The sequence below is a fragment of the Scleropages formosus genome, chromosome 19, assembly GCF_900964775.1.
Source record: "Scleropages formosus chromosome 19, fSclFor1.1, whole genome shotgun sequence".
NCBI classification, from domain to species: Eukaryota; Metazoa; Chordata; class Actinopteri; order Osteoglossiformes; family Osteoglossidae; genus Scleropages; species Scleropages formosus.
Genome location: NC_041824.1, coordinates 7,775,636 through 7,788,622, shown reverse-complemented (window position 1 = coordinate 7,788,622; position 12,987 = coordinate 7,775,636). Strand labels below are relative to the sequence as shown.

The 12,987-nt window shown below is 48.5% G+C and overlaps 1 protein-coding gene across 8 annotated transcripts in view; it reads right to left on the bottom strand.

Annotated features, from left to right (window-relative positions):
• Positions 1-12,987, bottom strand: part of pard3aa (par-3 family cell polarity regulator alpha, a) — a 318,437-nt gene that overhangs the window by 97,452 nt on the left and 207,998 nt on the right. For 4 of the 8 annotated variants that reach the window (XM_029246099.1, XM_029246100.1, XM_029246102.1 and 1 more), the window contains 3 exons: positions 8,079-8,227; positions 6,010-6,054; positions 408-635 (listed from right to left, as the gene is read on the bottom strand). In XM_029246099.1, coding sequence (XP_029101932.1) covers positions 408-635; positions 6,010-6,054; positions 8,079-8,227 — 422 coding nt within the window. The remainder of the gene's footprint in view (positions 1-407; positions 636-6,009; positions 6,055-8,078; positions 8,228-12,987) is intronic. The other 4 variants (XM_029246101.1, XM_029246104.1, XM_029246106.1 and 1 more) reach the window with 1 other exon arrangement.

Sequence of the window (12,987 nt, the reverse complement as noted above, 5' to 3'; positions counted from 1 at the left end):
AGGTGCGATACAGGTGTGACAACAGTATGGGAAGTTGTTCATCGATTATTAATTTTTTGCCTTCTTCAGGCTCGTTACTTGCTCAGTTTACAAAAAAAAGCGTTTTTGGAAAAGTACTGAGGGTATTCTTGTGGGGAGGGAGGACAAGGCCACAGGTGGAGAAGTGGTTAAATTACTGGACCTGTTTGGCTGAACTGCTGTACCCTTGAACGCGGTACTTCATCTGGATCGATTGCAGAAATAACCACCGGTACACATGAATGCAAATGTTAAAAAAAGCTAATGTAGTGCTGCTATGGATAAAAACATCTGAAAAGCAACCAAGCAATGCACAAAAAAAGCAAATTAAGCCAACAGACAAGAGCAGAAAGAACCGGCAGGCTCTTCCTACGCCGCTCCGTACTCACAGGTCTCCATGCCCTCGTCGTCATCCTCGACAGGCGGCCGGTCGTACGACTTGTCAATGGCGGCCCGGAAGCTCTCGTTGCAGCCCCTCCCCCGGATGATGCGCGGACGCGGCCGGTGGAACGGGATGTCCCCGTTGAGCGTCACCTCGGCAACGGCTGTCTGCAGGCTCTCCAGCGAACTGGACTTTTTGAGCCCCAGCGAAGGGCCCACGTCCCGTGTTGGAGAGCCTTCGCGGTAACAAGAGAAGAGCACAGTCTCAGTACAGGAGTGACACACCCCTTAGGAAACATGCAAGTCACCTGTTCTACACACCTATCACCAGAAGAGTCTCATGTTAAACCACGTAAAACCATAATACTATGCCAAATATTAACATTTGCTCACTCTGAACTGTCAAAAGCAATGAAATACTGGCTTTAACCCCTAAATACTGTTTTACATATCAGTCAAATGCCACCCCCCTTCCACAAAATTAGTGTAGTGTGCTTTGCTTGCAGCAGGGCTAATAAGGCCGCAGACAAGCTGAGAGATAGATAGAAATAAGTAAGGTAGAGATGGGTAAAGACAAGTAAAGACAGGCAGAGATCAGGAAAGGGGGACAGAAATGAGGTGTAAGGAAGAGAAGCTGCTCAAAGCAGTGAAAAGCTGACAAGGAATGAAAGCCCTGCATTTGGGTGCTCGTGGGAGGGAATGAAGTGAGGTTGCAGAGTACAAGGGAAAAGCAACAGGAAAAGCACACATTGGCCAAACACAGGGACCATGAATGTTCATCTAAGGACCTCCTGTCCTTCCAGGGAACCTCTCACTAAAGGGCTTTCCTGCACTCCACTTACTCGGGAGACATGTAGCCATATGCACGAGAAAAGTGTGCACTTCATGGAGGGGACATGTGAAACATGATGCAGATTGCTGTCATGAGAACTCATGCGATGCTGACCCATACTGCCCTGAAAGCCACTTCAGCACCACAGATGCTCAATAAACACACACACACGGTATATTGATTTTGGGTTGTGTTACGCTCTCTCTTCCATTTGGGTTACAAAGACAGGCAATGCTGTAACTGCGGTTTCGCAGTATCTGCTGAGACTTTCGGCGTGACAGTACCATGTTTCACCACGATAATCCTGTTTAACGTGCCAAAAACCACCAAACAAATGCCAAACAAAAGCAAGCAACGTCAACATCGTCACTGACACTGCACATTGCAGCCAAAATCAGTTTGATTTTTGTTAGAAGATCGATTCCTCGAAAACTTTCCATATGGAAATATTTGGGGCCGTGTTGCAGATGTATCACGGTACAGTTTGCTGAATGCAACAACGTTGAGTTATCAACATTCTTGCCAGAAATGCTTCATATGAATTAGCGAAACTGACATTTTCGATGATGTTCGGATGAGGATCGGCAGCGATGAACATGAGCTACGATTGGCCTGGTTCCCCAATGCTGGACAGCTGTAGTTAGCAGACAGTAACACCCCCCCCATATCTCCCTAATGCCCCAGCGGCCCTTCACTGACAGCTCTAATTATTTTTCCAGCTGCCACAGCCCTTTGTTTAGAGGATGCAGGTGAACCAAGCCATACGTTGGTATTTCATATGGACAGAAGGGCCCTTTCACTGAACCTGGACTGGGGGGGCAGAAAAAAAAAAAAAAACCAAATAAATCCCACTCAAATAAAACCAAATAAATCCCACTCAAATAACTGTCCACTGTATGATGGCAGAAAGACACGGTCCCTGTACACCGAACCAAGATCCCGGTGTAACAATGATGCACCCACATCAAACATCGCAATGCACATTTTTAATAGTACTAACCATATTCAAATCAATATAATGGAGGAGCATATTCCTGTATTTCTAAATATTTCTATAAACATTACCCCAGCACTACAAACAGCCCTTCTATAAATTACATCAAATAACTTGGCTTTTTACGGCACACTCTAAGCGGGGGTAGGACAACTGTCCATGCGAACACCAGCGTCTGCCCATCTCCGGGGTCTCCTGCCCATAGCAGAGGCGTCGTGCCGGCATGTGGTCGCACTCTGTGTAAACATGGCTCCAGCGCCACAGGACTTTTCGGGGGGGAGAAGGGGGGCTGACCATTTCCTGCCCCCCTACGCTCACCTCTGTCATCAATTAAAGTTGGACATGTTTGCAACGCACTAAATGGGCCGTGGCCTGCTGCTGCTATGCTCACGGTGGAGTTTGAGTCTGACATGCAAAGCAAAACAAAGATCAGACAGGGAAAACAAACGCTCCTCTCAAGGAAAACTATTAGAAATCTATTACCTTGCCCTCCCCATTCCTGCGGGGAGCAAAGAATATTTTTGAAACGCTCAAATGAACGGCTGCGATGGCTGCCGATTGCACAGGTACGGAGCTGGGGCTCAAACAGGAAGAGGACTGGTGTGTAACTGGAACATCTGCGGTGCTGTTATCACTGAGCACTGGGCGGCAATGTCTGCTTCTGCTAGAGACGCTTCGACAGCCGAACCCTACAGCGTCTTCTAAGGACCCTTTGGGAAACAAACCCGAGTGGCTTCAACGTCGGATGAGTCCATGTGGGGGCTCAACTCTGGCCTGTTCAACCTGAGGGTGTGCGGGCTCTTCTGCGCTCTGGAGGGTGAGGGTGGTTGAAACATCAATACCAATGCAACTATGAACCCCCGTGTCTGGATGAGGACCTCAGGCCTTAATTCGTACAAAATCTGCCATATTTGCAATTGCGAAGGTTCACGTGCTGATGCTCTTCTCACATCACATGGGAGGCCGGCTGTGGCCCACGAGCTACAGCTTCCCTCATCTCGACTGCTCTCCAGTCCGTCTCCTCCCAGTAGTGAGATCCTCTGATGACGAAGTCCTCCACAGAGGCTTTCTGCACTTTACAGTTCATGACGGAGGGATACGGTCCGAAACCGGATGTACGGATGGACAGAAACAATGCCAAGACAGGAAGCCCATTCATACATGGACTGTGAACACTGGGGAGAGACCCATGAATTTACCCAGGTACTCTGAGAAGCCCATGTGTCAGTGTATATGTCTGCATGGGTGGCTTTTCAGGTATGAGGTCAGCAAAAGAGCTGCATTTATCATTATTTTGCCATCCAGGGGAGGAAAAAAAAAACATTTAATTTTACAAAACCTCCTGCTGGAACTGGAAATCATTTATTTTCATTTCTGAAGAGGACACCTAATTAATTGAAGGAATATATGAGGACAAACTTAAGGGGCAAAAAAAAAAAAAAAAAAATTAAGTTAAGCATCAGGGACACCATTAACATTCTGCAAACACCCACAACAGAAGAACTCGGCTTACAAGACATCCATGTGGATAAGACAGGTTCGGAAACAGCAGCCGAGCTGCCGCAGAGGAACTTCTAAGCATTTTGTAATTTGACCAGTGCTTACGTCCAAAGAGACTTACAGCTCTGCTGCAGAAACCTGGCAGGAGGGCTGTGCCCTTAACCGCCCTCCTGTACCCTCTTTTAGTACACCAGTAACACTAAAGCCCATGTCTGGTTCCACTCTGTGTCACAGGCATCTTCGGAAGCTGGATGAGCAGGCCGTGTGCCTCCGCTCTCTCATTACATCACCAGCTCGCTGTCTTGCTTTTCGTCTCCTTTGAAAAGGGGGGGGGGGGGGGGGGGGGGCATCTTCACCGGCTCAAATGTGACTTGTTTCTTCAGAGAAGGTGCGCGCTTTGAACTGCACAGCAGAAACCAAGTGCACACCTGAAGCCTCAACCTGAAGTGCAAGGACCACCTACGGTGCATTCTGAATTTAATCAGAACAAAGGCAACAAGGACACTCAATAGAAAAGACTTAATATCATTAAACATTAAAAGAGGTAGTCCAAACTACATTAATAAATCAAGAGCGGCTCTTGCAGAAACCGCAGCCATAGAATAATTAGTCGCTTTTAAATGTTGCTCCAGTGACCATTTGTCATCGTGCAGCAACACGTGTTGAGCTGCGCGTTTGGACGGAGCCTCCATTACGTGCCATTTATCCGCATGCTGAGGAATTGGAGCAACACATTAGAAGAGCAATTAAGCTAAGAATAGAGGCGATTTGACCTGCCACGCCAGCCCCAGAGCTCCTGCGGAAGTTAAAGCACCGTGGGGTTGGAAGGCACTCTTATTCTCCGCCGGTCCCATGTCACCATTCGCCCGGGAGTTGTCCTCCACCTTGCGACTCGCCACCATCATTATCATCGCCCATGCTACTCGCATTAAGATGCTTAGTGCACCGTACTCATTGGCAGTGATATCATGTATACCTCGTGACAAAGCACTCCCTTCACATGACTAGATGTGACGGATTAACTCCAACGGCTTCGCAGCATCGCTGGGACTCAGGAATTTGATCTTTGAAAGATGTGATGTTGAAACATCTTCACGGAGGGTTATCACCGCCCCCTTCGTCTCCCTCCAATGGTTTCCTGTAGCTGCCCATATCATGTTCAACCCCGTGGTTTCAGCGTACAACGCAGTCAAAGGATCTGCGCCTCGACACCAACAGAAGCAGTTTGCTTACAACACCTCGGCAAGAGCGCTTTGCTCCACCTCTGACCACTTGGTGGTTCCACACTCAAGAAATCTGGAACACAAACCTCAAAGTTTCTCTGTTCTGGCTCCAGTATGGTAGAATGAGCTTCCTCGGAACTGCCGAATCCGTTTCCACATTTAAGAAGGGTCCAGAACACAGCTCGTTCAGACACGCTTCTCTCCTGTCTGCTCCTCCGTAAACCCGCATCACAATCACCACCATAGTTCCTACTGCCTGTAGATGCAGCTACCTGTGTAATGCCCGAACCCTGTCTGTTGGTGAAATGCAGTTGTGGTAGTTCTAAGTTGACCGTATCTCAGGCTCAGGAGCTGAAAACATGATTGTTGCTGGATCCACATGATCTCATGTGGTAACAAATACAAGTTGTCATCCAACCAAGTATAACAGTATTAATACTCGATTAATATTAATAGTACTATTAATGCATACAGCTTGGGAAGATGGACTGGGTGTCTTTCTCACGCGAACTATAAATGGGGCAATCGCAGTGTTCGGAATGAGGCCGCACTGGCGAATGGAGGAACAAAACAACTCCGATGAATCCAAGAGTATCGGTGTTCCAAGGGCTAACGGCCAAAATGCTTCCTCTCGGAATGCATTTTTCATGGCCTGCAGCATAACTGTTCTTTCTTTTCAGTTATTTTACTTGAATTCATATAAACAGTTTTGGGGGTAGAATAAAAAAAAAAAAACCTGCTTCGTTTCCTTCTTTGCGTCTTTAGACATGAAATAATCCAAAACGCATTAAAAAAATACTCATCGCCTGCCGGCAAATACCTCACACTGCACTCAAAATATTCACACTGTTACTGTGCACTCCGCAGGTCAGACATGCATTGTGCTCTTGGCTGAGCTCAGGCAGAAGAAAGAGTTGTATTATACCGCAGTAGGGGTTAGATTTCACCATGGGACCAAAGAAAGTGCTCAGAGCGGATCGCGCGGCCGTCAGTCGCCCTTGAGGCTCGGCTCAGAACCCTCCCCCGAATCCCGCGTGGCCCCGCCTCTCGCTGAACCTTACCTGGGGTCTTCTCTGAGCGCGGAGTGAGGTTAATCTCGTCGGCTACTGTTAAAAGGCATAGACAATTAGGTTCGGTTAGTGTCTGCGTTCCACATGCCTCACTCCAGCATCACTCATCCTCTTCAAGTTACTGGGCATTTTTATGGCAATCAGAGAACATGCAAATGCATTCTGGGAAGGGGCAGGGGGGAAGAGGTGAAAAGCAGGCAATTTCTGTCATTTAGAATAACAAGACAGCATGCAGGCCTGTCAATCAGTCAGTCTGGACGATGACCGGAAATTCTGTGTTAGCATATTACTTTCAACCGCAGCGCTGCGTTTCCAATGTTTTCTGCCTCGCCTCACCCAATCCTCCCCCACCCCCCTGCTGCCCTCCATCTTCTTCACATCCAAACAGAATCAAAGCTTCGAGTGTCTGGACAGTTTAGCATAATTTCATCCTGCTGGGATTCAAATTTATGGAACGTCTTTGCTGATCTGACTCTGTGCTCCCCGTAAGACATGGTGGGGGTGGGGGTGGGGGGGGGGGGGCTGTATCAAGTAATAATAATAAAAGAAGTGTTCTGTTCAAAATGTTTGAGTGAAATAAAAATGGAACTTAAAGAGTTGTGACTAGCATTCACAAGCGCCGGACAAGAACCTGGAAACAAACCGCACTGCTGTCGGAGACCTCCTGGTCCAGCGGAGCCCACGTTTCCATCAGCTGCCATCGAGTGCCTAATCACATGAGGTCCTCAGCTAATTTTTGCATAACCACTGACGTTCATAGGAGGTATTCCAAAGCGGAAACAAGGTTCTGACTCCAAGGGATGTGGAAAGAATTCAGCAATTGCTTTGCTCCTGTTTTGCTTCTATCCCTCTCTCACTTGTGTTTATGAAAGTTCGATGTCCAGCCGTACCAGCATTGTCCGGCAGGATCCTCTCCAGAATAGTGTGTGTTCGGGTGGACAGTGGAGTGGGGTGGGGCGGGGCGCACATCTCTATGAGTCACTCGTTTTTATTCTGCACTTTCACTGGCACTGAATAAAACACCTGATGTCAAGGCTGCAGTTCCCTGTTGCTCGGAGGCACAGGAGTCCCACGGGGGGATTACATCATGCACTCTGCCGGTGCCGTTCCCGTAATCGGGGAGGTGAAGCGGGGAGACGGAGCCTCAACTCCACGTGTTTGCGTCTCCATGCGGGGGATGAGCCCTTGTGTGGATTTAAAGGAGTTCTGCTAAGTGCAAGCCGGGGGGTGGCGGGATGGGGGGGGGGGGTCGCGCATCCGCGCTAATCATCGGTACGACGTGAGTGTGTGAAAACCGCGGTCGCAGAGGTCCATTCTAAAGCGCTCCCTCCTTCACGAATGGTGCAGTAGCATAACTTTCAGATGGGATTTCTTTCCTCGTGAATCAATTTACTCTGAAAAGCACAAGTGGCGTTCATCAAACACTGGCGGCACTTAGGCGCGTAATTATGAAGCATTTTAACTAATTATGATAGAACGGATCTGGCAGCGGTACTTCCACAAAAAGACAAAGTTTCCTGGATACCATTACATGTCTAATTGTTCAAAAATGTACGCTCAATTTCAGATCCCACCCACATCTAATTGATACTGAAAAGCAAGTGAAATTCAAAACAGTAAAAGCATCAATTTAAAAAAAAAAAAAATTGTTAGTGCACGGACAACACTGTGATATACTGGCTTCCCCAGCACCCATCTGATAAGGGGTGAAACAGGGACGTTCAGCACCGAAGGGCTGTGTGCTGACATCTGGCCACAGCAAGCTGGTTACCAACTTGGGAACTCTTCAGAGGACTTAGATTGTATCTGGTGCCTCCAGTTCCAGATAAAGGCATCTTATCTGCTGCAATCACTTGGCGACCTGAGCAGAAGCTAGAAACTGCAGCCACCCCCTCACTGTAGCCTCTGTGTGTGTGTGTGTGTGTGTGTGTGTGAGTAGTCACTGCTCATGTGTTCGCTTGTGGCCACAAGAGGAAGGGATCTTAGGTGAGGATCACGGGCTGGCAAAAGACAGAGAGAAAAGAATTGTGTGTGTGTGAAGGACCCATCGCTGCTAGTACCTAGGTCCATGCTCTTGGATTTGCGTGTCTTGACGAACTCCATGTGACTCGCATCTCCGAACTGCTTGGTCCGCTTCTCCGACATGCTCTGCCGGCCGAACCCCTCCCTCTGGAAGGCGATGTCTGGGTCGGCGTCGGGGCTCAGGGAGCTGCGTAGTAAAAAAAAAAAAAAAGACACCAGAAAAGAGTTCTTGTGAGGCTATTGTCATCAACTCATTTTACACTGAGTGCAAACAAGTCACGAGGAATGAATATTACTAATTATTAACTTTTACAGGTGGTCCTCCACTCAGAACGCATGCGACACAAGACAACCCACGCTTGTGACGTCCCATTAACTGAATTTATTTTAGTTTTATTTCACAATAACATATTTATTATTATATTATTTTTGGTCACAATGAGCAGCCATCACATAAAACAATATAAAAGAAATTGTGACTAACAAAACAGTTCACTTAAGACGGGGGCCGTCTGGAGTCCAGGACCGCCAGTAATAACGATCAGCTATCATTTAAGTGGCAGATTTCTCCAAACCAATTTGCGTATTGGGTGCTTTCACATTCATAACGTTACGCTGACATTCTCTCCTTTGTGGAACAGCACACCTGCGAAGAAATACGCTACGATTGCGAGGAAAATCCCAGTTCTCCAATGACCGGCCGCCCAAGTCTGACGTGCAGGGTCAGGGTGCGAGCGGTGTGCCTGGACGGCACGTGGACTCCGACAATCAGAGGTACGTCCCTCCGCGAGGCGTCTATCGCTGTGGATCTTAATTGAAAGCGCAGAGGGAGACCTGCAGAGGGAGTGGCACGCGAAAAGCGGGTCGAGCCGATCATTTGCATTCGAGGGCGAGCGGCACAATTAGCCCGAGAAGATTTTCCAATTTGCACAGAGATAAAGGTGGGTGAGCCGGCGATGCCGATGGAGACGGGATAAACGAGCCCGCGTGCGTACGGCCGCACGGCATCGCCGGCCACGTCGAACCCAGCGAATAACCTCCGACAGTCCGTCTTAGCGCGTGCGGTAAGAAGTCTGGGAAAGCAAAGACTATGAGTGTGAAACGCAGGCGGGACACAGACGTAAAGCCGGGTCTCTGTGTGCACCGTCCCAGGGTGTCTGGAAGGCCGAGTCTGCGGAGGAAAGGCTTAGGGGATCTGTAGCACTCGTGGTGAGGACACTCTTTGTACCGTGCTCCGTCCATGCCCGCTTTCTGCAACGGGTGTGCCAAAGCCCGGGGATGTCACTTCCTCTCCACGGCAGGGGGTTTTGTTTGGTGAACAAACAAAGGGGCCGACCGTCTGAGTCTGACCCCACGTGCGGGAAAAAGAGGATGCTTCTTAGGCGCGAGCACCGTCACGCAGCGATCAAAGGACGCCCGGCAGACCGTCTACTCTCGCCTCCCAGCACGCAGGAGATGCGGGAAAACAATCCGTTCCTCGCCTCCAACCCCTCCCCTCGAACCAACTCGAATCCATCGTCACACATCCATGGCGCGCCATCCTCTGAAAGCACGCGTCTCATGCATCTCTGGGGGCGGAAACCTCTGTGCAGCTTTAGTGTGAGCAGGGCGCTGCAGTCATGACACACATGGACAAAGGTGTGTGTGTGTGTGTTCGTGGTGAGGGCGAGAGCCATGGCAGCCTGTTCCACGTGCCTCTCCAGCAGGGCTGCCTGTCTCCACATGGCACCTTATTAGGGCTGCCAGTCGGGCAGATGAGAGGAGGGGCGCTGCCGGAGCAGGGTAGGGTGCGAGAGCAGTCAGCCGATGAGAAAGCGGATCGGCGGGGGCGCTTCGTGGTTCGAACATGATACGTCCATGATTTATGCCCCTTCAACCCCACAACAGGTTCAACCAGCAGCTCTTCTGCAGCTTCAGCACTTGACTCACCTTCCTGTACGGTGCAGAAACACACCGCATATGCATCACGGGGGTAGCAGGGGGCGCAGCGGTTAGACAATCCACCTTTGGGCTCAGGACCCAGGTCTGAATCCCACCTCCTGCTTTACTACTCTTGATCAAAGCACTTACCCTGAACTGATACAGTAAAAATTACACAGCTGCATAAATGGATAAATCACTGGAGGTAACAACACTAAAAGTCACACTGGAGAAAAGTACGAGCTAAATCAATACACACAGATAAGCGTAAATGTTTAAGAGAAGGACAATCACATTAACTGTGACCTAGATGCATTTTGACAAAAAAAAAACTATACAAGGCTCCAGTTTATACGGGCCCTGTAAAAGCTCCGGCTCTCAGCAACAGGGCCATCAGAGACGAGACTACAAGACCAACACCTTACCGCAATTACAGCCCTGTTCACCTCGTACCCTAAACATGCTTCCGATGGCTTTTCCCCACGGTATTTCGGAGCAAGGGACCACACAGGAGCCACTTGCCACATGTCGCTCCACTTCCGGCCTGCCCACATAGACATTAGTAAGAGTGTGACACCAGTCGCACTCATGGCATAGAGCAGGCAGGTCTATGTTCAGCTTACTGTCAGAACCTCTTCCATGAAGGACAAAGCTATCAAGACCTTCACAGGTCCCTGAAGACCCAAAATAGATGTTCCACCAGACAGTTCAGAGAGGACCGGTAATGCAGGGAGAAGCACGTTTCGGACGGCGGACAAACGTTTAGCTCGCGATGATGGGGCCGGCGACTAAATGAGTCTTGGCGTCCACAGCCCTGCCTTGGACAGCGGCCGGGCTGGGCCGGCCCTTGTCGGTTCCAATCCCCAGGTCAGACGTTCAAGCACGTTTCAAGCACGTAACAGCACGCTGCCAAAAATTAAACAGATCGTTATTTAGTCCATTAGGCTCCGGGATAAATGCACAAACTGGGAAGATGTTTGAATGATTTATGCTGCAGCCATTATGCCTCAAATGGGTCACATTAGGATCAATACAGATACATAAATAAACAAACAGTACGAGGAGACTGTGGAGACACAAAATACCCCACAGAAAACAAATGGTAAAAGACCTCCGGTGAACACAGGCCTTACTGAGAAGAGGGTTTCTACTAAAATATATGCCATAAACTAAACTAATATTCCATTTCCCTCCACTGACTGGCTGTTCCCACAATACCGTACCTGAAAACGTGGGGAATTATTTTGGTTAATGTGCGTTTTTTTTCAATAAATAATGCGGATATACCACCACTTGTATAGGGGGCACAAAAGGAGAATTTCACGGAAAACAAAATGTCGTCATCTACAAACAAATAGCTCCAAAAGTTGCATCTTCCTCTGGAAGGCCTTGCTCGCTTCCAGAAACGCGGTACTGAACCCCAGCGAAGCTGCACACAGTTCTCCTTCTGAGCTCAATTCATTTGTATGAGGCAGCATCCGAGGCCGTTTTCTGTGATGCGGGACAGATGTCCCCCCCCTTATTTAGAAGGGGGCTCATCCAAAATTAAGCAGTGCAGTACACCGCTGTGAGCTCCAACACTTCAGAAGGTTATTTATGTGCTTTTACCTGACAAAGACGTAAATCTGGCATAATGTGAAGATTTAATCTGGACTCAGTAATGAAAAGTTGGTTCCTGCCTCCCCACGTCCTGCAGATGTTGGCCATCGCTGTTGGTCAGGTTCAGGACACCCTTCACGGGGACTGGGAGGGCGCTTTTGAAGACATGCTGCCGTCGAGTCGCCCGACATGTTGTCACCTCCTCCTCTGAGGGACGTCCTTGTTTCTTGACTGCGTGGGCCATTAAGAGCAGACTCCTCCAAGTGGAACCAAAAGAGACAGAAACCCTTGAACCCCGGCAGCCACACCAGTCTTCAGTATGATTGAAGCCCCCTTCCCCTGAGCAGGACTGCACTAAAGGAGAAATAGAGGAATTCCTCGACTTCCAATGCCCCGCACGTACAGCAGCCATCCATTAAGCGCATTACACCATTACATAGGAACAACAATATTTCCTATTGTTTGGATCTCACTGGGTGTCCAGCAGTGGTGGCATTTTGTACACAAAACTCTCTGTGATTCCATTCAAGTTACTTTTTATTAAACATGTCTAGCAACGAAAAACGGTGTTCCGCTGGTGTTGAAGAGAAAACCCAAGAAAAAAGCAACGGTGCTGCATGAAAGTATGAGATAATGTTGTATGTGTTGGTATTATTCTATATCAGTGCTTTTTAACACCAGTCACATGTAAAATTTGTGAAAATATATGACAAAGTCCTATTGCACAACACAGCACTAATGTATGTTAATTGTTTATATACAGTATATAATATATATTCTTTCAATTTCTAGCATAAGGCAGTTTGTGACTTACGACAAAGTCGACCTAGGATCGCGCCACTGTAATGGAACCCTGCCCTAAATTGCAGAGCACTTGTAAGTAAAGCCATGAGCACTCGAATGAGAACCACACAGTAGAACGATGACTCTCAGAGCTGTAAAATAAACGGGAAACTCCCGTTCTCCTGCTCTGCCCTCAAAGTGCACTGTCTCTTTAAAAAGACAGGTGAGCTGTCCCGAATCGGACCGTCGCGATGAAAGCCGAGCCCCTCCGGGTGTCCGTCTTCAAGCCCAGCTCAACAAAAACACACAGCGAGATCCACCTAGTAGGGGTTGCTAAGGAAGCGCAGACCAAAGTGAAGGGACCGATGACAGCAGTTGTTCTGCACCACATCTTGTTTTCACCTGGGGAAAGGCATGTGTAAACCTCCGAAAATTAGCACTCTTCAGCTTTGTTTTGCAAATAATGGATTCGACCAAAATGATGGCCAGGCTGTTAAAAAACATCAAGTAATGTTTTATTTGAAAAAGAACTTCACCAGATCATCCCCGTGTGCCTATCGATAAGGGCCATTGTGGACACCGATTTAACATCGACTCCGATTTAACATTCGACGCACAGCCAGTCGCCGTCTTCTGAGTCGTCCG